Raw genomic sequence first — 25,482 nt, 5'->3', positions numbered from 1 at the left:
GAAAGATTGATGATTGATGCTTCTCATCTCTCTCCGTTCCTGTCTGTCTGTCCCTATCTATCCCTCTCTCTGACTCTCTCTCTGTCCCTGAAAAAAAACAAAAAAACCCCAGCAATCTTCAATATTTAATACCCATAATCCATATGTGATTGCATTTTTTAAGCTGGTAATTTGAATCAGAATCCAAGTTAAGATCACACTCCTCAGTTGGCTGTCCTTAAACCCTTTAGATCTCCAGGCTCCCTCTCCATCCGACTGTCCCCCTGCAGTCCACCTGTGGAGAACCCAGGTAACTTTTCTGGCAGCAAAGTCCTCCTGTGACTCTGTGTGTACTGGACTCACCTGGGAATCTTGTAAAACGAAGTCTCTGACTGGGCAGGTCCTGGTTGAGGCCGGGACTCTGCATCTTTGTCAAACATGCAGGTGATGCCCACACCAGTCTGAGGAGCAACAACGAACAGTGTGGCCCTTGTGCCTCTGCATTTCCTGTAAATTAGAGGAGGGAATCTAGTTGAGAAAAAAAAGATTGTGACCTAAGAATTTTACATTTAAAGAGAACTAGTAGGGAGAAATGATCCCAATCACCTCCACCATATCCAGATAACAAGGATGGCAGAGGAGCAACACCGGTCGGATGGTAGGATCTGTAGGATGACAGCACACTGACCAGTTAAGGCATTAAAAGTGAAGGAAGTATTAAGCCCCAGGTTAAAGCCAAATGCAATCATGTATCTTTTAGAAGACATAGTACTGAGCCCAAAGTACCCATCCCTGCAGCGGGCGCTCGCGGTTAGGGCAAAGCAGGACCTGATGCCAGAAGGTGCTCTCTGCTGTCACCCCAGGTGACCTGTTTGCGCGCCACCAGCACCCTGACAGATGGGGTGTCTGTGAGCTGCATATGGCCTTTCTGGACACGACCTCTGAGACTCAGCCCAAGAGAACCAGCCAGACCAGCTCAGTAACCCTCACGCTCAGTCTTCTGGACTCAGCGTTGTCCCCACAGCTGGGAAATGCAGTCTGGGGACTGCTGTGGGGCTGTGGCCCTATGCCAGTACAGGTGACAGACCTTGGGACCCCTAGTGGGCAAAAGAGCAGCAGCCTATGGCACTTTGCTTAAGACCAAGAAAATGCCAGTAGGTTCTATGAACAAATTGAGACACAGCCACAAAATCATTATGGGAGTAGGGGGTCAGCTTTGGGCCTCCCAGGCACTGCTGGTGAAGTGGCCTGATGTCCACGCAGTCACTGTGACCGGGAATTGCATGCTGCTGCCTGCACTGGGTGAAGCCATGCCAGCCTTACTAAGCGCTGGGATTCCAGATTGGGAAACCTCAGCATTCAGGGTGGGCAGTAGACTCACAGCCGACCACGTGGTGGTGCCGTGGACAGAGCGCCGACCTGGGATGCTGAGGACACAGGTTCAAAATCCCAAGGTCACCAGCTGTCTCCGGCTTGAGCTCATCCGGCTTGAGCACGGGGTTTCCGACTTGAGCGTGGGATCATAGACATGATCCCATGGTCGCTGGCTTAAGCTCAAGGTCACTGGCTTGAGCAAGGAGTCACTGGCTCAGTTGCAGTCCCCTGGTCAAGGCACATATAAGAAGCAACCAATGAACTACTAAGGTGCCACAGCTACGAGTTGATGCTTCCCATCCCTCTCCCTTCCTGTCTGTCCCTGTCTTTCCTTCTTTGTGTCTCTGGTAAAAAAAAAAAAAAAATGTAGACTTACAGTTGTGAGTACATGAAACAGAGTTTATTCCTGTATTATAACTGTAACCTGCATGCCTTTTTCCATATAACTGCAAACCTACTTTACCCATTCCTGTATAATGGTCAGTCTGCCATGATTGTGAAAGATTTTTATTTTTAAATTTTTTCTTATATCACTTAAAAATTGTTTTAATTCTATTCCTAAATGTACACCCAAGAGAACTACAAACACCTGTCTGTGAATGTGCATAGCAGTATTATTCCCTCGACTCAAAGGGCAGAAACCACGTGTCCTTCAACAGATGAGTGGGTCAGCAAAGTGTAGTCTGTCTGCACAATGAACTACTTATATGAGGTCATAAGGAAGGAAGTTCTGACATGACACATGGCACATCGGTGGACCTTGCAAACACTGTACTGAATGAAAGAGCCAGACACAAAAGGCCACATGCATATGAGTCCGTTTATACAATTGTCCAGGAAAGAGACATAAAGTGGGGGTCAAGAATAGGGCGTGACCACTAATGGATACTGGGTTTCTCTCTACGTGATAAAAATGTTCTGAAATTAGGTTATGGCAATGATTGTGCAGTTGTGTGAATATACTAAACTTTGTCCTTAATGTCAATTGTTAAAGATCTTAAAGTCTATCCCTGCATCTCCCAGCTCCTTTGACCCTCGGGCATGCAGACAATTGACAGTCATGGTCCCTTAGCCCTGGGACAGTAGCGGGAGCAGTCATAGTCTGGGCCACTGAGTGAGCAGGGCCCTCCTGGTTTCCCATCCAGGGACAGGGAGGTCACCCAGCTGAAGCAGCTGGTCACCACACTGACGATGGCCATCGCCAAGGAGGAGGAGACAGCTGCTGAGCTGGAGCTCAAAGCTCGAGTCTTCCATTTCGGCGAGTACAAGGGCGCTCAGGAGGTAGGCCCCCAGATCGCAGCCAGCAGGCAGTGGCTGTGGAAGGAGTGCAGGTGGCCAGAGGCGGAGTTAATGGTGGGCACACTGGACACGCGCCCTGGGCCCTGACTTCTAAAGGGCCCCGCAAAACCCCAACTTTACACTTTTTCTAATGCCACCAAGTTTGGTTTCATATGTGCAATTTTAACATTTATAGTACATAATATTTTTTATTTAAAAATATGGTTAACATGTATTTTTATTTTCCCCTCTTTTTTTTAAGGGGCCCAATCTTTTCTTCTGCGTCCGGGGCCTCAACCAACTTTAATCTGCCTCTGCCGGTGGCTACAGGCTGGCACCGGGGGCGAGGGGGCTACTACAGGCATCTGCTAGGTCCAGTGCCTGGAACTCTGAGAGTGGGAAAGCACAGCTGCAGTTAGCTGTGCTCTGGGGCTGCCGTAGCTCATCACCCCCTCCAGGCTCTGTCGGCCTGACCTTCTCTAGTGCATCGGCTAGAGAAGGCCCTTGGGCCCCGAACCCGAGGCAACCTGTGTTTTTCTGCACCAATGACTGGTCAGCTGCCCAAAACACCTTCTCCATTCCTTCTTTCATTCAACAAATATGTTTGTTTCTTAAATATGTACAATGTGCCCAGCCAGTGACCCTGCTTGGAGGAAGACGGGCCGTCCACAGGCTCGGCTGGGAGAATGTGAATTCCAAGGGCACAGAAAGCCAGGGGCGTTCCAGACAGTGGGACCAGGATGTGGCACACACCCTTCTTGAGTAGCCCGTTCCCTAATTCACCCAGATTCCTAGTAAGCTCCTACTGCATGCCTGGCCCGGGGCCAGGTCCATGAAGCCGCGATGAACAGGCCCGTGTGCCCCTACCTCCTGCTGGCTGTCAGTGCACACTGGCTCTGCCCTGTGCCTGGCACAGGTCTTTCTGCCTGCTGTCCCTAATTTAGTCCTTAGGCACACTTGTGTGTCAGCTGGGGGGCAGGGGGCTGTTTTCTGAATGCCAGAACAGGCTCAGAGAGGGGAGTGCATCAGGCCAAGACCACACAGAAAGTAGGTCACAGGATGTGGTCCTGTGGGGAGGACAGAGGTGCCAAGCCACAGGCATGAGCCCCCCGGGGCGCTGGAACCTGAGATGTAGCTGACAACAAAACAGCAAGGGGGTCACAGCTCTGGCCGTGAAAGTCCAGGTGTCCAAGTTCTGCTTTCCCCACACTTCCCAAGTGCTCACAGCGCCGAGCAGGGCCCTGGGACATGTGCCAAGCCTACAGGGCAGACCACGGACTGGGGGCAGACACAGCGGGGACCAGGGGGAACTCACGGGTGTGACGCCCACTCGTAGGACAAGCTGCTGGAGAGCCTCAACCAGAAGGTGCTGGACGTGTACCGGCAGTGTGCCGGCCTCCAGCAGGAGTCCAACCTGGGCACCGTGCAGATGCTGACCATCATCGAGCACCAGCTGGACGAGCTGCTGGAGAACCTGGAGCGTGTGCCCCAGGTCAAGATCGAGCAGGCAGAGAAGGCCAAGGAGAAGGAGCGGCGCCAGAGGTGAGGGCGCAGGCTGCCCCCCACAGCCCTGCTCCCGCTTTGGACAGGCCCTGCTGGCCTGCCTTCCAAGAACTCCTGAGCCCAGGGGACAGGACCCTGGTTCGCCATGCCAGGGTTCTGGGGGGAGAAGTGGAGGAGACACCAGGCTCAGCCCCAGGGAGGGAAGCCCCTCTGGTGGAGGAGACACCAGGCTCAGCCCCAGGGAGGGAAGCCTCTCTGGTGGAGGAGACACCCGGCTCAGCCCCAGGGAGGGAAGCCCCTCTGGTGGAGGAGACACCCGGCTCAGCCCCAGGGAGGGAAGCCTCTCTGGTGGAGGAGACACCCGGCTCAGCCCCAGGGAGGGAAGCCCCTCTGGTGGAGGAGACACCAGGCTCAGCCCCAGGGAGGGAAGCCCCTCTGGTGGAGGAGACACCCGGCTCAGCCCCAGGGAGGGAAGCCCCTCTGGTGGAGGAGACACCCGGCTCAGCCCCAGGGAGGGAAGCCCCTCTGGTGGAGGAGACACCCGGCTCAGCCCCAGGGAGGGAAGCCCCTCTGGTGGAGGAGACACCTGGCTCAGCCCCAGGGAGGGAAGCCCCTCTGGTGGAGGAGACACCCGGCTCAGCCCCAGGGAGGGAAGCCCCTCTGGTGGAGAAGGGGATGTCGTGCAGTCAGGGAGCCCAGGAGCCAAAGGAAGGGATGGCTAGCACAGCCTCGCCACTAAGGACGGGGGACATTTTCCTGACTGGATCAGAGGGAAAGAGGATGGCACCGCTAGAGCCTAGGGCAGGGAAAAGGCAGAGACGATGGCAGCAGTTGGGGGAAGCCCACAGTACACTGGCAGGAACAGATGGGCAGAACTGGTGGTGTCAGGACACTGAACATGGGGGGCATGGGCCCAGCCTCTGAGGGGAGGCCTGGGGAACTCCTCGGAGACCCAGCGGGGTACAGGTGAGTTCCGGGCCAGGCCTCCTCTGCCCGGCGGCTACCTGGTTCACTCACTCCTGTGCGGAGCCTCAAGACACACCACCTATGGACAGCCATCTCTCTCTCCCATGAGCAAAAGTGCTCGTCCTCTGTGTCCCTGGTACCTTGCTCAGGGCACACCCTGGGCAAAGGAGTCAGGACCAGAAGCACAAACAGAAACGAGACAAAACTACTAACCCTGCTGGAGTCCAGGCCTTCAGGGGTCATGACAGGGAAGCCATAGGCACCTAAGTTATGGATGTGACCGGGGATGACGACCTAGGAACCTGGGCTTCCGGAGGGCATGAGATGATGACCCTTAGATTGTCTCGCAGAGGAGCCAGAGCTGGGAAGCTTCCCAGGAGCAGGGGCAGAAACAAGGCCTGCCCTGGAAAGGAAGGGTGGAGACAGTGGGAAGTCGTCTCAGAAGAGGGCAGGCATGGCCCGAGAGCTGTGGAAGAAAGAGGTGGAAGGGGATTGGAGAGCCTCCCTTGGGCCCTCTAGTCCTTAATCCATCTCTTGCTGCCATTGCCATCCAGACTCAGGGAGGAGAAAGCCAGGGTACAGAAGCAGCTGCAAGAGGAGCGTCTCCTACGGGCCCAGGCCCGCGCCCAGGCCGAGATCAAAAAGAAGGTTAGCAGGGTGGCTCCGGGGAGCTACTGCCGGGGAAGAGTCCCATGACAGGCACAGCAGGGCTGGGGAAGCAGAGGGCCTGCAGCCGAGCCTGCTCTCCTGAACCCTTGGCAGACACTGCAGCAGGGGTCCTAGGGCCAGGAGAGCAAGGCCAGGGAATAGCAGTCTCCCATTCCTGTCGACCCTCAGGGCTCCTCCCCTGGGCTACTAGCTCTCCTACACACACTCCCAGTCAGTGACTGGCCTGGTCATGCCCTACCAGCTCTGCCCAGGAGCAAGCCCTAGGCTCGGAGAGCCAGCATGAACAGCTCAGCTGCCCAGAGTCCCTCTACACAACCTGCACTCAGGTCAAGCTTGTCACCTAGCACTAGGGTCCCCTTGACTGCTGCGTCCCAAGGCATCCACCCACAAAGAATGAGCAGGAGCAGCCTGTTGCTTTGGTCCTGGCAACAGGAGGCGTGGTCTATAACGCAGCCCCGAGCCTGAACCTAATGGACAAACAAGGCCAGTCGGGCTTCCCAGAATAGACCAGCACTCTTTCCTCTGTCCCATGAGGAATGGTGCACAGCATTGAGTCCCCGTAATCCCTGCAGCAAGAGATGGGTCTGTTTAGCCTGGTGTTTGCCATCCGTGTTTCCAGGTGTCCCACCCCCACACATGTAGGGGCTGGCACCTCAGGGCACAGGCTTTAGTGCTGAACAGACACACTCCCGAGTCAGCTCGGCAACTCCAGCCCTCAGCTGACAGCTGGACCCAGTGCCCAGAGGCCCACATCTCCAGCTCCCCAGCCTCCCAGCGGGGGTGTGACTTCAGCAGTTAGGCAGCACTTCTGGTGTGCTAAGGCCACAGGCAAACGGTCACTGAGTCCTCTTCCTACACAGAGAGGCAGGAGGTTGGTGTGCCGCTCCCAGCCCCCGGCCATGAAATCTAAGGAGCCTGAGTTCGAGCTGCTGGACAAGGAAAAGGAGGAGCAGCTGTTCTTCTTCACCTAGCCTGCGCGGGCGCAGGGAAGACCGCAGCACGGAGCGACCTGGGCTGTCAGGACCCGTACGCGGCCACTACGGTGCCCCTATGGCCTCCTGCTGTACAGCTCCTTACTCACATGAAATAAACCCCATGACTGGTGTTTATGGCCTAAGAAGGCAGACCCCATTCCCAAATGTGCCCCTTTTTCATCATTGAACCCTAAGCGAATGCTTGAGGGAAGGAGCGCATCTGCTCCCGTCTACAACTGCTTTGAGAGAGCAGAGCCAGGTCCCTGCGGGGTGTATATAGTAAGGGCCAGCCCCAACACTGAGAAGAGTGAGCCTCCAGCTGGGCAAGTGGAGGGATGATTACTACTGACGAGGAAGAGTGAGTGCAGCACCATACACAAGTCCTTAAATTAAGCCAAGCGAAACCTTCAGTACATAACTATACAAACACTTTTATTCATTTGTTTGGGTCCACTGACAGCAGGGAACCTCACTGCCCAGAGAACTGACAGCCAGTGTCAACCATGTGTAGTGGCCGTTCCCTGGGGGATGTGTGGGAAGAGGTCCAGCGGTCCATCCTCCTGCAGGAGGCCGGGGCACGGCCACGTGGCAGACAGCCTGGCTCCTGGAGAGGCAGAGGGTCTCGGAGGGCCTGGAGACGCAGGTGCCGGGGGCACAGACCTGAGCTGCGATGCAGCACAGAGCTCTGCATGAACCATTTGCCAACGGGGCCTAGCTTCCTTTGGGTGGGGCAGCACTGACAGGAGCAGGAGCAGGTGGCACCCCAGAACAGGACAGAGAGGAATCCTGAACGCTGGGGTCACTTCCAAAAGCCCAAGTCCAAACACTCAAGAAACAAAAGGACATAGACTGGGCAGTGTTTGAATGATTCCAAGTCTGAGAACCAAAACAGCATGTGAATAAACACTTCAAAAAGCACGAGGCAAAAACAGCATTTTGAGTGAGCATGTCCAGTCCACTAACCAATTAACAAATAAATATGTGCAAGGTTATCAACTTGTTTCCTTCCGCAAGACAGAACTTCCTTTGTGAAATATATGGTGAAACATGATATGTACATCCTCAACCTCTACAAAAACATATACATGCCATTACCCTAGTCTTGCACATAATTTATAGCATTCAGAACATTATACACCATTGTCAAGTTACTATTAAACATTAGTAACCAAATACAGAATTTAGAAAAATTATTTTGAATGTTTTAACTCTACCATCCCCAAACTAGGAGCTCAAAATTCAGTCTACACAGAGGGCTCGCTAACAGGGCCCCCGATGTGCCCACTTCACCCTCAGTATTCTCTTCTCACACCAGCGCCTGCCTGGTCTGCCAGAACACAGATCAGAATTTGGCATTCTGTGACAACAACCCCACTTCTGCCCCACAGTGTGACAAAATTAACCCAACTATGAACACCATCCAAGGGGCTGGGCCAAATGGAAATTTTTCTCTCTCAGGGCAGATGCTTCAATACATAAGCTGAAAGACCTCATCCATCTGGTTTCACTCCGGGTGAAGTTGACTAGGGTACTGTACTCTAGTCCCTGCACAGTCTGTCGTTATACATGCAGCTGGTGCTGCATGGCTCAGACCAAACGGGACAAGGGACGCACGCGCACAGGCAAATACGAAGAGGTGTGTGCTCTCTGAGGAAGGCAATGCTTGCCTCACGATGCACTCTGCTTGGAGAAGGCAGTTTCAAAAAGTACAGCCCCAAACTGGTTCCTGAAAGACTATAAGAAAAACATTTTCAATAAGTGTTCCCAAAAGTCTCTGAAGAACGAGGCTGACCTTCTGAGCAGAACCAATGGGTTCTCACCCCGGCCTGCAAGACCATGAACCAGAGCCTCGCAGACCGGAGGCGCTGCCCAGACCCCCAGGGAGGCTGCTTCACTGCGGGTCCTGCAGGCTGGCGGCGATGCCCAGGCCCCCAGGGAGGCTGCTTCACTGCGGGTCCTGTAGGCTGGCGGCGATGCCCAGGCCCCCAGGGAGGCTGCTTCACTGCGGGTCCTGTAGGCTGGCGGCGATGCCTATGTGCTGTGTGTCCTCAGGGCCAGCAGCCCCTCCCGCTGCAGGAGGCACTTCCTGCAAAACCAAACAGAGTAATGAGGGGCAGAGTGGACAGCTGAGCGGGGAAGGACCACCTCAGAGGCCACCACACAGCCACCCAACAGCTGGCAGCAGGACCTGTGGGCTAGCCAATAGGGTGCTTCTGACTTTCCTCAGAAAGGACTTGTTCTCCCCTTATTTTAAACATATGTTCCCTTAAGAAAGAAATTTAAATATAAACAAAAATCAGGAAAAATAAACTCAATACTGTGTTATAGGTTTTCTCAAAAATAAAACTGTCCGCCTGACTGGTGGAGCGCAGTGGAGAGTGTCAACCTGGGACGCTGAGGACTCGGAAGGGGAAGGGGAAGGGGAAGGGGAAGGGGAAGGGGAAGGGGAAGGGGAAGGGGAAGGGGAGATTGTCCTTGTTTAACTTTTAACCCTTTTCCCCCACTTCATATGTGGGAAGCACCTTTCACAGTTACAACAGGTGTCCACCTGTGTCATCAGTGGCTGACCAGGCCCACAGCTGCACAATCATCACCCATCTAATCCACCTCTTCCTGCCAGAGAAATATTTCTGCATCATTAGATTCAAGGCCATGATGACCAGCTTTTGGCTATCTGCATCCTCCTGACTTCTGTAGGAGGGATCCTGTGAGTGGGAACACCAGGTAGAAGCAGCAGACAACTCACAAGGCTTGCCGGATTGTGGTACGAAACCACCCTCCAGTTTATCCCATTCCAGCAGTCCGGGACCCCCACCCCCACCCCATATCACACCAGTGCTTTATCCAATATATATTTTTGACATTAAGGGAAATGTTTACTAGCCCTATTTGAATACAAGAAAGCCAAAATTACTATTTGTATGGATTTTAAATACATATTTAAGCTTAACTGTTAGAAACCTAGTAAGCTGACACTTTCATTATTCCACATCTAAATCTGAATTCCCTACAGCCACCTGTGCCCAGCTTGACCACCTGCTTAAGCAAACTATTTAATTCACCTGGGTCTATTGTCCGACAGGTTAAAAATTAACTTCCCATAGAAGAAAATGACTAGAATCCCAAAACATAAAATATTTTAAAGAGTGGTTTCATCTTATTTACAAGTAGGAGCTATAATGACAGCAAATTTGAGCTTTAGTCTTAGCCTTTTATTTCTTGGCCATTTACTTACCTTTCCTAGAAAGAGAGGCACAATCTGAAAACCAACCCAATGACTCTACCCGAGGTTCACTTGAGTGACACGCCTCAGAAGCTGGACGCCTCGTGACAGTCCTACCCACAGACCCCAAGAGTGTTAGGAAGCAGACCTGGTGGACACAGGTGGGCACAAGGATGGCAAACAGGGGGCGGAAGGCGGACGGCTGCGGACTGAGCACCAACGGCAAGACTCCTTCACTTGAGGGGTCGTCCTGGGGAGGCAACAGCACACGTTGTATTAACTGGGCACAGCAGCACCCCTCACCTCAGCCAGGAGCTCTGTCACTGCTCTGCCGCCGAGCTGGCCCCACCTGACTGTATTCTAGGCAGGGCGCGACCTGGACCCAGGAAAGGCCTGAGAACCCAACAGGAACTGGCATCAGGCCGGGAGGCTGCTTGCCCGCCCTGTGGTCCTCACTCTCTCACCCTGACCCCAGCCCAAGGCCAGCGGGCTGAGCTGGCCTGAACCACCTGCCGTCTGGCTGCTCCTCCCTGCCAAGCCCCTCTGGAACGTCCCGTCCTCTCCCACGCTCAAACACCTCCCCTCCGTGCAAGTGCCAGTTTCTGTCCTGCGGGTTACTGAGCTCCGGCAAAGGCTGCCGGCGTCCCTCCCTGAGGGTCCTCACTGCTGCCCAGCAGCCTTCTCAGACCTCACGGGCAGGCTACCTCTGTGCTGGACCCGGCCCACAGACGAGCTGGAAGGAACTAGAGATGAAAGGTCTTCCCAAGAGGGGGAGGTTACCAGGTGCCTAATCATCCAGATCAGAAAAGGGACACTGCTTCACACTTCACCGGTCTTTCTGTGCACGTCCAGCACAGGGCCATCCACAGCCCTCCCATCCAAAGCTCCCTCCTCCCTCCCCCGCACACTGCAAGGTGGCTGTGCCAGCCCTGAGCGGTGTCCCTCTCATCTTGTATGTGAGAACACGGAGGCCTGGCATGGTTAAGTAGCTTGCCCAGGACTACACTGGCCAGTGAGGGAAAGATAAAAGATTAAAAGCCAGGTTTCTCCACCTCGAAGCTGACATTTTTGATTGGACGTCTCTTAGAAAAATAGCCGCTACTCTGCTTCTGCTCCTGTCCCTCCCACTAGCTCCCTGCAGTCTCCACTGCTGAACCGCGGGTCCTGCCTTCTTCACGTCTGACCTGCTGGCCTGAACCACGTTCAGCAGGCCCGGGCCAGACCCCCTCCACTCCCTCTATCTGGGGAGAATCTTACATCACTGCACAGACAAGTCCCACCCCCATGAAACCCTCACATCAGCTTCTGTGTGAACAGCATGGCGGCTCCCTGGGCCTGTCTCCCAGACCCCCTCCACTCCCTCTATCTGGGGAGAATCTTACATCACTGCACAGACAAGTCCCACCCCCATGAAACCCTCACATCAGCTTCTGTGTGAACAGCATGGCGGCTCCCTGGGCCTGTCTCCCAGGCCTCCGGGCTCTGCACAGGCCATTCGCTTCTCTCTCACCTGCCCGCACCCTGCAGACTCTGCTCTCCTTCCTGAGCTCCCAAAGACAACCACCCGCCTCCCTCCAGATCGGCTCAGGACTCAGATGTCCTACAAAATCTCTAGCTGCACCCCCTCCCACACGGTGCTCCTTGGCCCCAGAGTACCCAGGACACAGAAGAGCTAGTATGTGACCGGGTCAGGTCAGAGGGACGTATCCTCAGCTTTTCAATCTCTTCTGTCCTAGAACCCAAAGTACCTTACTTCCCTATCCTGACCCCTCAAAAACGAGACTAGAAATAACAGTGTACACACAGGTGTGGCAGTAAATGTGTCTACCACTCAACAGCTGCCAACTGCAGATAATCTGCTGGGCCCTGGGCTTAGTCTAAGAGGTGGCTGGCCTTGACTGTGAACAGCTGTTTGATAAAGAAGAAAACAGGGAAAGAAAAAGCTAGCACCTTAAATATATAAAAGCTACAGCCTCTGGTGTGCTACACTGTAGCAAGGAACCCAAAGATGGAAGTGACCAGCGCTGCCTGAGGCCGCCCCTGTACCCCAGCCCTGAAAGAAGGTCTGGGGAAGGGCAGGCTGCGCGAGGAGCCGGGGCCACAGGGCACCCACAGGGGAAGTGCCTGTCTGCGGCCAGCCTCGGGCGGCCCAAGCAGCTGCAAGACAGCTACAGGGATGGAGCAGGGGCGTGTCTACATGTCACAGGACTCCCAGCGAGGTACGAAGACAGGCCGCATGGGAGGGGGACCAAACACACAGAGAGCACTCTGACTCGGAAGTGTTGATCCCAATGGGGATGAAAGCTTGAACAAACGTAGTACAATGGCTAGGAAGAAGACAGAAACGGGGTTTATAGAGAGATCGTATAGAATTTATAAAAGAGGACTGGCAACAATTCAGAAGCAGGGCTGGGGAAGGGCCCTCCACTGACAGGAAGGAGCACGCAGGGACATACAGCTTGAGGCCTTGCCCGCAGCTCTCACCGGGACACTCTGTAGCCTGTCTCCTCCCAGCTAGATGGCTCTTACCTGCAGTAACTGGTCCTGGACACACTGCACCGCAGCTGCTGGAGGAGGTCCTGGAGGGTCTCCGCCGGGGACCACAAGGCTCCCATACAACCAACTGCTCTGGCTTGCACACAAGTGAGCAGGACTGACTTTGCCACTTTTCATTTTTCTCTGAGTAGACCCTGAGGGTCCTAAAATGAAACAAACCAACAATGCACTGAACACTGCACTTTTAGGCCCCTGCCTGCACAGAGGCTCACTCTGGGGGAGACAGCTTTCCCAGGACCTGCCACTCTGCACAGTCCTGCAACATTAAAATCACCAAACAGGGATTATCAAAAGGTAAGAGGAGAAGAAACAAGAAAATGGTTAACACATACACCATACGTGTCTCCTGGACACACAGCAGTCAGACCCAGCCGCCCGTTCTTACCCTCCGAGTCCAGCAGGTCCAGGCATGCGCTCTCGGGCCACTGAGCAAGCCAATGACTGCCCGCGGCGGAGCCACGGAAAGGGAGAGGGCAGTAAGCAGGCTGCCATAGCCCGCCGACGGGCACCTCGGCACACACTAACTGGCTGTCACACCATCCTTCAGGCTATTTCTGCCCAGCTTCCTTTACAAAAATCATCACTTCATTGGTTTCATAAAAACAGACTTAAAAAAATAAAAGGACAAAGGAAAATCTGCTATTCATGTTCTTTTCGCGAATCCTGACTGGACTTCACTACTTGGATACTGGGCTATGTATGACAAGTCACCATGGGGCCTCCAGGGCTGGCGTGCGCTAAGTGCAAAGGTGTGTGCTTTTCAGGGAGATACAGACAAGCTTATAATCAAAAGGCAATGGTAAAGGAATACAGGGCACCCTTGGGACCAGGAGGGGTTACTGCATAGAGACTGGGGCAGGGTTTGGGTATACTGCAGTCACAATGCAGTCATTGCTCTTGACAAACTGTTTTTAGTTGGGGAATCTGCCAGTGTCCATCTGGACCCCAGGAACACTCTAGGTTATTACATCCAGAGGGACTTCATACACCGAGCATAGCAGCGATGGTGCCCTGAGGAGAAAACAGGTGGGTATAGCAAGAAGGCACCACCACACTCGAGTCCAGAAAGAACAGTGTACAGTAACCAGAACTACATCAGGGGCCACCCAGCAAGAACTGGGACCTCGGGAGACGTGACATTATAAAACCCCTACCAAAGCAGAGCCCAGACAGGGCCTGGTTCCCGTCCCCCAACTGCCTATTTACCAGCACCCCCACTGCCCAACCCTGGGAAGAGCCTGGGAAAGTCGCCAAGGACGGGAAAGTCCAATGGCACAGCGGGGACAGGCCAATGTAGCAACCCACAGAGAAAGGCTGAACAGAGACTCCCAGAGCAAACAAGACGCCAGGGCTGGCACAGGGCGGAGTGCAAAGCCAGGCGCCATCAGGACCACCAGAGCACGTGGGACAGGGAGCAGGGAGAGCACGCCTACATGGAGCGAGGGCATGGGACCCAGTTTTGTCAGCTGGGCTCCACGGTCAGGGACCTGAAAACACACACAGCACTGCCAATGTCTTCCTTGTTTTGCTCCAACACAAACATTATATGAATACACAGAAGGAGATGTGATAAACAAAACAGATATTTAATTGGATTCGTCACTGGGGCTCCCAGCAGCCCCGGATCAAGGATTTTGAAAGAATCTATGCACGTGACTCAACCACCTACAAGGGCAGCTCCATATTGTCCTTCTTTCACAGAGGATGCTGCAGTCAGAGGCTGACCCACGGCCACTGCAACCAGTAACGCAGCCCGCAGCCCTCACTCCTGACTCCAGAACTGGTGCTCTGAGTCCCCAGACACTGCCGCTTGGCACCGTCACCCTGACTCACGTCATCGGATGCACATGGACAGTTTTTTAGTTAAACAGAGGCTCCTCCTTACAAGAGTGAGAGACCTGCTAAAAAGGGCTTTCTAGCAGGCTGCCAGGTACAGACTTACATGCTCAGTCCCTGGACAGCAAGGGGGGAGGACCAGAAGGAAACATGGGTGTCTACAGGAGACAAGAGAGCCAGGATGCACACAAGAGACCACAGGCAGGCATACGGCTAACAGAAACAAGTTCAGTGGTGGCTCCGTCAGCAGACAGACCTGTCTGAGCAAGACTGTGAGAACCCCTGTCATCCACTCATGGTGCAGGTACAGGACAGCTAAATTCACAGCCTTTCAAGAACAGGAGTCATAATTCTTCACTAGAACAACAGGAAGGTCACTGCCACCAAACTGCTACCTTGGTTCACGAGATTTCCAATTATGCCAGCCTTCAAAACTACGACTTGAGTTCAGGGACAGAAACAAACCCTGGGCCCAAGGAACAATTCCAGAGAGGATCGCGGTGTTGCCCATGAGTGTGCTGCAAGAGGCTCACTTTACGGGTAGCTTTCCAAGGCTTTCCCTGACCTGAAGGACTCTAACCTGGGCAGGTGGAGCTCAGCACAGAGAACTACTGTGACAGGTGGAACAAATTCAGCCCTCATGTAAAACAAAGACCAGAGCAGAGGCCCCCAACTCACGTCAGCAACAGGCCAAAGGCCACCGTCCTTCCCCATCACCTTCCGCCCCAGGGAGCCTAAATGAGGTCCACAAGATATGAAAAGCCCCCTCTACACCACCAGGCAGTGTTTCTCCAAATGTAGCCAAGGCTCCCCCCATCCAGACTCACCCAGGGCTTCACTATCCATTGGGCTTTCAAGTTCAGTGTCCATATGAAGGTTATTAGAATTCTCTTCTACAGAAAAGTCACAACTGCTTCCTGTAACGGCCTAGTTAGCTGGGCAAGCAGCACCTCCCCAGCCCACTCAGTGTGGTCCTCTGCTCTGTCAAGGCAGCCACAGGAAGAAGCCGCCTTGGGACTCACATGCCCAAAGATTTTTGTTTTCATGTGAAAATTAATTTCAGGGCTAATTCAACCCAATTATTCAGTCCAACATCCCAGCAGCGCAGACTGACCAGTAGCACAGAGCACAGCAGCATCACCTCACCCTCTGCCCATGTTCGTGTCCGACAAGCTGACCTGTGTTCAAAGCAGGAACCACAGAGCTGCCGAGATCCATATTGCCAGGCCCTGGCCTGGTTCCTCCAGCTCTCCCCTCACCCTCTTCTAGGAAGGAAAATTGAATCCAGGCCAAACATCTTAGTTGACAGGTGCCCCAGTACAACTTAAGAAACCTCCACAGGACCCTGGCCAGTTGGCTCAGTGGTAGAGCGTTAGCCCAGTGTGTAGAAGTCCTGGGTTTGATTCCCGGCCAGGACACACAGGAGAAGAGCCCATCTGCTTCTCCACCCCTTCCCTCTCCTTTCTCTCTGTTTCTCCCTCTCCTGCAGCCAAGGCTCCACTGGAGCAAAGTTGGCCCGGGTGCTGAGGATGGCTGCATAGCCTCCGCCTCAGGCTCTAGAATGGCTCTGGCCGCAGCAGAGCTACACCCCAGATGGGCAGAGCATCGCCCCCTAGTGGGCTTGTTGGGTGGATCTGGTCGGGCATATGCGGAAGTCTGTCTCTCTGCCTCCTGGCTTCTCACTTCAGAAAAATACAAAAGAAACCTCCACTGGAGCTCCATCTAGGGGCCACTGCTGCTCTATTTCTCACATTTAAATGGGGAGGGGCATTGATATTCACTTTTAAATTACATAATTACTGTACACTTAATACAAAAAATAAAAGTGATTGAAAAATCCACAAACTTGTCAGAAAAACAACACTATCCACACATTAATATGTTCTACCACTTGTTTCTACACACAAACATATACAAACCTATCAACATACCCAGCCTTTGGTCCCTTCCCTAAAAGGCCATCACTCATTTGCCAATAACTGGAGCCACCTTTACAGTGTGGTTTCAGGTTTGTTGCGGTGCGCGTCACTGATGTCCTGGCCTGCCTAATGGGTACCAGCACCCCGTTTTGATGTAGCTTGTGAGATGTTTTAGCAAGCACGGTGCTAATCTTCTAGGCTAGTTTTTCCATGTTCCTTACACAACTGCTCTGAAACCTCTCAGGAACTTCTAATGGAAAGGCATTAAAATACTACGGGAAGTTAGCATGTCTGCAGTGACTTCTCTCTGGAAACACATCTCCCAGCAACTTTCAGCTGGCTCCACCTTCAAGACAGGCCCAGAATTTACCCACCTCTACCCTCTGCTCAGACCCACTCCCATCTCAGCTACTTTCACTTCTTGCCTGAGGGCCACAAGACACCTCTACCTGCTCTGCTCTCCTCTGCCCTTTTTTTCAGAAGAGCAGCTGGAATAATCCTTTTAAAAAATGTCATTTTTCTAATCATGCCTTTAATGTTTCCCCATTTGATTGAGTGAAAAGTCAAGTTCTGACAAAGACCTCAAGGGCTACACAGCTCTGCCAACAAAGGCCTCTCCACCGACAGCCCCTCCGGCCTCAGGTGCCCCCAGGGTCCTTCACCCAGAGCTGGCCAAGCTCTCCCCCCTATCTTTTGCACGGCACTTTCCTGTGAGGCCTCTACCGTTTTAATTTTTTAAAAAATTATCTAATGATTTTTAGAGATGGGGGGGGGGAGACATTCATTTGTTGTTCCACTTAGCTGCACAGTCACTGATTTCCATGTGGCCCAACTGGGGATCAAACCCACACACTGGCATTTTGGGACAACGCTCATCCTGAATTAGCTAACCGACTAGGGCTGGCCCCCAACTTTTTAAAACTGGAAACCATCAGACCCCTTTCCTTGTTTTGTTCACATTTACCATCTGATGACTGTTTTTCTTCTTTATCAGAAGCTCCCGCCTGCCTGCCCACGCACTGGAACGCAAGCAGTGGTAGCGTGTTGTTTCGGGCACAGGGAACTGTCGGAAGGAAGGAGTCACCGTGCTCTTTCCAGGTCCTTTCACACTCCTCCGTTCAGACCCGCACACTTGTGACACTTCCCCTTGGAAATTTTGCAACTTTCGTTGCTATTGTGAGGTGTTTTCTCCATTGTATTTCCTAATTAGCTATTGTTACCACACAGAAACTCCAGATGGTTATACATTTATAATTGGACACTTAAATATCTTTTAAGTTTTATTCATCCTTCAGTTGCTTCTTTTGGATTTTTCAGTAAACAACCAAATCATACCTAAATCTACTCCCTACAGCTATTTTATTTTTCTTTCTTGCTTTATTTCAATAGCAAGACTCTCTAGAACAAAATAATACCAAGGGTAATAATAGTAAAAAAATTAATTCTTGTGTGCATGTAGAATGCCTCTGGTAACTCACCATTCAGTTGGCTGTTTGGGCTATGGAATCTTTATTACATTCTATTTCCATCAGTAATGGGTATCAATTTTTAAGATAAAAACAGTCTGTTGAGAAAAAGTTCTTCACCAACCTACTGTGATAAACCAAGTGACATTAAACCATCTTGAAGCTATGGAACTGAACCCCACTGATCAGAATATTAAATGTATGCCAGACCCTGTGTTTAAGAACATTCCATCCATTTTCATAAATCAACCTACAGTTTTCCTTTTGGGGGGGTATCCTTGCCAGGACTTGGCATTCAGATTCTGGGGAGCCTCCTGTTTCCCACAAAGCTTACAGCAACAGCTCTCCCACATGTCCCCTGGGTTGGTGGATGCTGCAGAACCAACGGGCAAGCATGAGGCTCTGGGATAGCAACCTCTTCCACATCTGTTGACCATTTCTGAGTAATGATGATTTGTTTTCCTGAAAAATATGCATTTTGTTGTAAACATTCCAATTTCTTTTAAGAGTTTACATGATACTTATTTTCCATTGAATCTGTGAAAAGAATTTTTTTCTTGGTAAAACTGCTTAGAGGTAGAAACTTATAAGCTAGGTGCTGTATTCACATAAAGATGTTTTGTTTGGCTCACACAGAATGATTTTGTTTTTGTATATTTCCAAAGTGAGAAGCAGGGGGGAGGCAAACAGACTCCTGTATGCGCCCAACCGGGACCCACCTGGCAGCACGCCCAGATTTTTAAAAATCTGAACAGGTTGTCACACTCAAGATCAAAATCCAGATTTCTGATTCTTCTTAGATTTGTTCTTTTCCCATCTTGACATGACAGTTTTATTTCACTTAGCTTTCTTTCTCTTATTTAATAGGAAGGTATCCATAGCACAAACTTGCAGCTTGCGTCAGCCATGTCCCTTACCTTTCATCCTTGACAGCAGAAGTAGCTGAGATTCCAAGTGCTTGTAAGCACTTTACCTACATTATCTCACTTCACCACAAGAATCCAATAGAGCTGCCTCCGTTATCATTTTACAAAGAAAACTGAAGCACAGAGAAACTGCTTACCCAGATTCCAAACTCATAACCACGTGGCTATCCATTTCTTCTATTAACTATTTGTAATTAACTTTTATTTCATCTTTTATTCAAGAGTTTGGTAGGTTATCTATTGTTTTCCAAGTAATTTTTACTTCCTATTTTACCACATTATGGTAAAAGACATATAGTCTCAGAATGCGGCATTTTTTCCTAAAGACTTAGTAATGCTTTTCTTGATGGCCAAATTTGTTCAGTTTAATTTCCATTAATATTCCATGGTCATGGAGTAGGATCTATTGAGTCAACTTTATTACTCATTGTAAACATCTTCTGTGTATTTTTCTACAAATGAGTTAACCACTGTGGATATTGCTAGGTTTTTTTTTTACCCAATTCTAGATCAGTTTTTACTTCCTAATGTTTGATATTGTAAGCCTTCACATACATATTCATATAAATGGTCACAAGTCTTAAGAGTTCTGCTGATTATATGTGAACATCAACCCAAAACAGAAAAAATCTTCTCTGCCCCAAGTGTTCTTCTGTAAATTGAATGATTTTAATACTAGTCGTAGAAATCACTGCTTTGTAATTTTTGCTTGTTTTTCTTCTTTTCTTAATTTTAACTTTCCTTAATATCTCTGTCTAGAATGTGCCTCTTCCAGACAACATGTAGTTGGGATTTTGCTCTCAGGCGAGTCACATTCATTTACAGTAAAAGCGAATGAGTGTGACTCCCCTGATACCTTTGTTGTTTACTATTTTGATCAGTAAGTACTGTATTTTCTTCCCTTTCCCCTGCCCTGGAGAGCAGAAAAAGAGACATTTGATATAGTTCTGAAATTGGTTACAATTTTTTTAAAGCTTATTTTGCTAACTATTCACTTCAAGAATAAAAGTTTCCTATTTTTTTACACTGAAAAAATATTGTTGGTTTATTTTAAGAGAGAGACGTCAATACTAAAGACAAAGAAAGTGGTAATTGGCTCTGGCCAGTTTGTGCAGCAATAGAGTGTCAGCCTGGCATATGGAAGTCCTGGGTTCAATTCCTGGTCAGGGAACACAGGAGAAGCGACCAGCTGCTTCTCCAGCCCTCCCCCAATCTCCCCTCTTCCCCTCCCGCAGTTGTGGCTCAAATGGTTCAAGCAAATTGGCCTTGCGCACTGAGGATGGCTCCATGGCCTCACCTCAGGCACTAAAATAGCTCAGTTGCTGAGCAACAGAGCAGAAGCCCCAGATAGGCAGAGCATCACCTGGTAGGGAGCTTGCCAGGTAAATATTGGTCAGAACACATGTGGAAGCCTGTCTCTCTGCCTCTCTGCCTCCACTTAATAAAAAAGAAAAAAAAATATTTCTTACACTCAACAGCAACCCTAGGGTCTTAGGTTTTAGACCCTATAACTCATTTTTCAAATCATTCAGATCACACATTTTCTAAGAATCGGCATGTGTGCTTTGGACTTTACTGCACTGACAATATGAAATCCAAACTCTGTTTAAGTTACTTAACTCATTAATAGCCCTATTGCCCTGCAACCTCACTCTTCTTGGACTTACACCAATCCCTTCATCACAGTCCCAAAACCTAGAAAGCTTCAAAACCTACCTTTGCCCTGCCCTAAAATTGGTGACAAAACTAATTTTCCAGTAACACCTGGCCTGAACTCGAAGCTATTTAGTCTTTTTTTTTTAAAGCTATTTAGTATTAGTTGATCCCACTTAAGTGAATAAATTTCAATGAAATGTGCCAATGCAGTAACTAGGCATGTTAACAAATATAGAACATACGCATCATATTCCATTCTAAAATGTGAAATAATTCTGGATTCAAACATAGCTAGTGTGGTTTAATAGTCTATTGGTACATAATGTAATAAATCACTTCTCAGCACCCTCTGTTGAGAGCCTTGATGCAATTATACCTTGGTAGCAGGGAGCAACGAGCACACCCTCAGCCCAGACCTGTTTCTGGTGTCACTTTCCAATAAGAGGGACAGGCTTGCCTGACCAGGTGGTGGCACAGTGGATAGAGCGTCGGCCAGGGATGCAGAAAACCCAGGTTTGAGACCCCAAGGTTACCAGCTTTAGTGCGGGCTCATTTGGTTTGAGCAAAGCTCACCAGCTTGAGCCCAAGGTCGCTGGCTTGAGCAAGGGGTTACTCGTCTGCTGTAGCCCGCCAGTCAAGGCACATATGACAAAGTAATCAGTGAACAACTAAGGTGCCACAATGAAGAATTGATGCTTCTCATCTCTCCCTTTCTGTCTGTCTGTCCCTCTCTCTGTTGGTAGTGCCTAACGATGAAGTGTCTTCCCAAAACAACAGCATGAGAGCACGTCAAAACACACAAGAATACAATCAAAATACCTGATGGCCAAAGCTGGAACAATTTGGGCTGCAAAATAAATACTGATAATAATACAATATTGATTATAATAACCTGTTCTTCAAGTGCAGTCTGCCAAAAAATTTCATGTTGGTTCACAAAAGATCAACCACCCTGATGTTTAGTCACTGGGTCTAAAATCTTCATACAACATCGGGGGGTTAACTCTTTCGCAGACTGCCACGAAATATCTGGTGGACCAACACCAGTCCACAAACTGGTCAGTGGTTTTCAAAGGATAAAATAAGTATCTTCGCATCCTAATTTAACTGAATAAATAAATGGGAGAGAAGGAACAATTCTTCATTAGAGAAGAACTCTAATTAATAAATGTATAAGAAATGAAGGAAACAGAAAATCACCTTAATATCACAGTAATAACACCACTGGCAAATCCGCCCTTGAGTGCTGAATCAGTGAGGCTAAGGATGAAACGAGATACCAGCAGTGTGTAAGAATGACCCTCAGGTCCTTGGAATGTCCTTCCTGGTGTAGGTGTGTGTTGTTTGTTTACCCAGGAGCCCTGATGAAAGGCTGGAGAGCAAGATCAGGTGAAGTCTCTGGCTGGCAATACCCTGCGTCACGTTAACACACAGTGGGAGAAAGCAATCCTGTCCACAACTGCAGGGCAAGGCCCACTGGGCACTTCACTCCAGGAAGCCTCCTGCACCCTGCCTTACACCCCAATTGCCCTGGCTGGCCGCCTTCTGTATCCTTTCACCAGATAAACCATAGCCATGAGTTCTGAGTCCTTCTAGAAAATTACTGAACTGAGAACAGTCTTTTGGCCTGACCAGGCAGGGGCGCAGTGGACAGAGCTTCGGACTGGGATGCAGAGGAACTGGGTTCGAGTTCCCAAGGCTGCCAGCCTGAGCACAGGCTCACTGGCTTGAGCCCAAAGGTCGCTGGCTTGAAGCCCAAGGTCACTGGCTTGAGCCCAAGGTTGCTCGTTAGAGCAAGGGGTCACTCGTTCTGCCGTAGCCCCCTGGTCAAAGCTTATAAGAGAGAGCAATCAATGAACAACTAAAGTGCCACAACGAATAACTGATGCTTCTCATCTCTCTCCCTTCCTGCTCGTCTGTCCCTCTCTCTGTCTCTCTCTCTCTTGCTTAAAAGAAAAAAGAGCAGTCTTTTGAAAACCATCAAACTTGCAGCTGGTTGTAAAAAGTGAGGGTTATCTTACAGACCCTTAACAGATGCTCATATCTCAAAGTATCTACCTCAAAATAAATACTAATTACACAGGGAAAAAGAGTAACTTCACAATGGGAAGATCTGTCAGATAATACCTTAACCCAATGATCAAGGTTAGCATCACCTGTAATAATAATATATTGATACCTCGATATGATGCAACGAGGATACCTCACTTTGGCTCCAAAAGGCTCATTACTTCAGTCAAGTCACAGAAAAGCATTAGACAGGCCCAAACAGGTGAATATTCCAGACTAAGACACCCGCATTCTTCATAGGCATCATAAAAGGCAAGGAAGGGTTGAGGGACAGACAAAGACAGGAAGAGACTAAAGAGTCATGACAACCAAATGCAATGTGGGATCCTGGAACAGAAAAGACACTACTGGGAAACTGGTCAAATCCAAATAAAGCCTGCAGTCCACGTAACAGAACAGCAGTGGCAGCCGGGATCATGAGCTAGGCAAATGAGCCATGATTGTGGGAGATGCAACTGGGTGGAGAGCACCACAAATGGAGGACACAAACAGGTGACACTGTGTATGCAACCTGCCAAAGAAGAACGCATTTTTCTGCAACCCTAAAATTCCAAAAAACAAAATGGTGGTGGGAGGGGGGGTACCGTTAGCCCCAAGGGTTTTTGTTTTTTTTTCCTGTATTTTTCTGAAGTTGGAAACGGGGAGGCAGTCAGACAGACTCCCGCGTGCGCCCGACCGGGATCCACCCGGCATGCCCACCAGGGGGTGATGCTCTGCCCATCTGGGGCGTCGCTCTGTTGCAACCAGAGCCATTCTAGCGCCTGAGGCAGAGGCCACAGAGCTATCCTCAGCGCCTGGGCCAACTTTGCTCCAGTGGAGCCTTGGCTGCGGGAGGGGAAGAGAGAGAGAGGAAGAAGAAGGGAAGGGGTGGAGAAGCAGATGGGCACTTCTCCTGTGTGCCCTGGCTGGAAATCGAACCCGGGACTCCTGCACGCCAGGCCGACACTCTACCACTGAGCCAACCGGCCAGGGCCTAGCCCCAAGGGTTTTGGAAAAAGGACTGTGAACCTATATTTATAATCCCCTCTCTCTCGGCCAATTAAACTAAAGCAAGATGACTTTTCAAGGTTGGTATGTGAGTGGCAAAATTAGAGCCTTTGCACTTACAAGGAAATTCTTCTACTGCCTTCACATATGAAGGCAGAGTACTTGCCAGATTCCAGTTTTCTATTTCCCAGCAAAGTCTATATAAAATGTGTAATCAATGCATGTATACGTGTGAGGAGATAATGCAGGGTGTAGAGGATCTTATACTGAGTGGGACACTTGAAATCATGTCAACACAGTAAGTTAAAAGTTAAAACTAAATAAATAAATAAAAATCAACAGTAAAAAAAAGCATGTATATAGCCCTGGCCAGTTGGCTCAGTGGTAGAGCGTCGGTCTGGCATGCAGGGGTCCCGGGTTTGATTCCCGGCCAGGGCGCACAGGAGAAGCGCCCATCTGCTTCTCCACCCCTCCCCCTCTCCTTCTTTCTCTTCCCCTCCCGCAGCCGAGGCTCCATTGGAGCAAAGATGGCCCGGGCGCTGGATGGCTCCTTGGCCTCTGCCCCAGGCGCTAGAGTGGCTCTGGTCGGGACAGAGCGACGCTAGGGGAGGGGCAGAGCATCACCCCCTGGTGGGTGTGCCAGGTGGATCCCGGTCGGGCGCATGCGGGAGTCTATCTGACTGTCTCTCCCCGTTTCCAGCTTCGGAAAAATACAAAAAAAAAAAAAAAAAAGCATGTATAAAAAACACTTTGACCACTCTTGGAAGATGGTAAGAAACCTGCTCATTATTTTGAAAACTGATGAACAGAAAGATTCAGGCATTTATCCTGACTTTCCTGTATGAACTATATCAGGGCAAAAAAAATTGATGAGAAGTTGCTCTTTCCAGTAGTACTCTAGCTAATTAACAAGAAAGGAACGACAGAACCTCTCTGATCAACACAGGACAGACCGCCAAAAGTCAGGGCCCCCTGGAAGAGCCCTACCCCCAACTTACTGCTCCCCCCAAGAACCAAACTTCAATCAGATCAAACCTATAGGTCTAATTACTAATTTATAGGAAACATAATAGACAGAAACCTGTTAAACTACACCACAGTGATACAATCAGCAACGCCCATACTGCCAGATTCTTCAACAAACACGCAGGAGACATCTGAAAGGAGAAACCTATCCTATCATGTAAATGAAACGTGGAAACATGTCAACCCATAGAAATATATGAGCCTTATTTGGATTCTGACCCAAGCAGTTATAAAAAGCATTTATGGCCCTGGCCGGTTGGCTCAGTGGTAGAGCGTCGGCCTGGCGTGCAGAAGTCCAGGGTTTGATTCCTGGCCAGGGCACACAGGAGAAGCGCCCATCTGCTTCTCCATCCCTCCCCCTCTCCTTCCTCTCTGTCTCTCTCTTCCCCTCCTGCAGCCGAGGCTCCACTGGAGCAAAGATGGCCCGGGCACTGGGAATGGCTCCTTGGCCTCTGCCCCAGGCGCTAGAGTGGCTCTGGTCGCGACACAGCGACGCCCTGGAAGGGCAGAGCATCGCCCCCTGGTGGGCGTGCTGGGTGGATCCTGGTCGGGCGCATGCGGGAGTCTGTCTGTCTCTCCCCGTTTCCAGCTTCAGAAAAATACAAAAAAAAAAAAAAAGGCAGCATTTATGGGGCCTGACCGGTGGTGGCACAATGAATAGAGAACAGCCTGGGATGCTGAGGACCCAGGTTCGAAACCATGAGCTGCTGGCTTGAGTGCAGGCTCATCCAGTTTGAATGAGGGGTCCTACACATGACCCCAAGGTCGCTGGCTTGAGTACAAGGGTCAATGGCTCAGCTGGAGCCCCAGGTCAAGGCACATATGAGAAAGCAATCAGTGAACAACTAAGATGCTACAACTATGAGTTGATGCTTCTCATCTCTCTTTAGCTAAAAAAAAAAAAAAAAAAAAAAAAAATGGGATTTAAGACAATTAAAATTTGAACACTTACTAAACATAAAGAAAAGTGTTGATATTTAATGAGGCAATAATATGATTAATATGTAGCTATGTTTTTACAGTGTTGATATTTTTTAAGATGCTACAATATTCTAAAAAACAGTAATAAAAATA

General features: G+C 50.2%; 2 protein-coding genes across 3 annotated transcripts in view; one reads left to right on the top strand and one right to left on the bottom strand.

Moving 5' to 3' along the window:
* The window catches only part of CFAP100 (cilia and flagella associated protein 100), a 49,961-nt gene extending 43,030 nt beyond the window's left edge, over positions 1-6,931 (top strand). The window contains exons 14-17 of the mRNA XM_066246767.1: positions 2,499-2,634; positions 3,968-4,173; positions 5,655-5,748; positions 6,630-6,931. Of these exons, the coding sequence (XP_066102864.1) occupies positions 2,499-2,634; positions 3,968-4,173; positions 5,655-5,748; positions 6,630-6,740 (547 nt within the window). The 3' untranslated portion in view covers positions 6,741-6,931. The remainder of the gene's footprint in view (positions 1-2,498; positions 2,635-3,967; positions 4,174-5,654; positions 5,749-6,629) is intronic.
* A 223-nt stretch (positions 6,932-7,154) lies between these two features.
* Positions 7,155-25,482, bottom strand: part of ZXDC (ZXD family zinc finger C) — a 38,196-nt gene continuing 19,868 nt past the window's right edge. Inside the window, exons 8-10 of one of the 2 annotated variants that reach the window (XM_066247637.1) lie at positions 12,496-12,665; positions 10,115-10,216; positions 7,155-8,829 (exon numbers count right to left, since the gene is read on the bottom strand). In XM_066247637.1, the coding sequence (XP_066103734.1) occupies positions 8,743-8,829; positions 10,115-10,216; positions 12,496-12,665 (359 nt within the window). In that variant the 3' untranslated portion in view covers positions 7,155-8,742. Of the gene's footprint in view, positions 8,830-10,114; positions 10,217-12,495; positions 12,666-17,749; positions 18,206-25,482 lie in introns of those variants that run through there. The other variant, XM_066247638.1, reaches the window with a different exon arrangement.

Source organism: Saccopteryx bilineata, chromosome 11 (assembly GCF_036850765.1).
Source record: "Saccopteryx bilineata isolate mSacBil1 chromosome 11, mSacBil1_pri_phased_curated, whole genome shotgun sequence".
Classification (NCBI taxonomy): domain Eukaryota; kingdom Metazoa; phylum Chordata; class Mammalia; order Chiroptera; family Emballonuridae; genus Saccopteryx; species Saccopteryx bilineata.
Note: the sequence above shows the minus strand (reverse complement) of the source record. Positions and strands in the feature narration are given on the sequence as shown.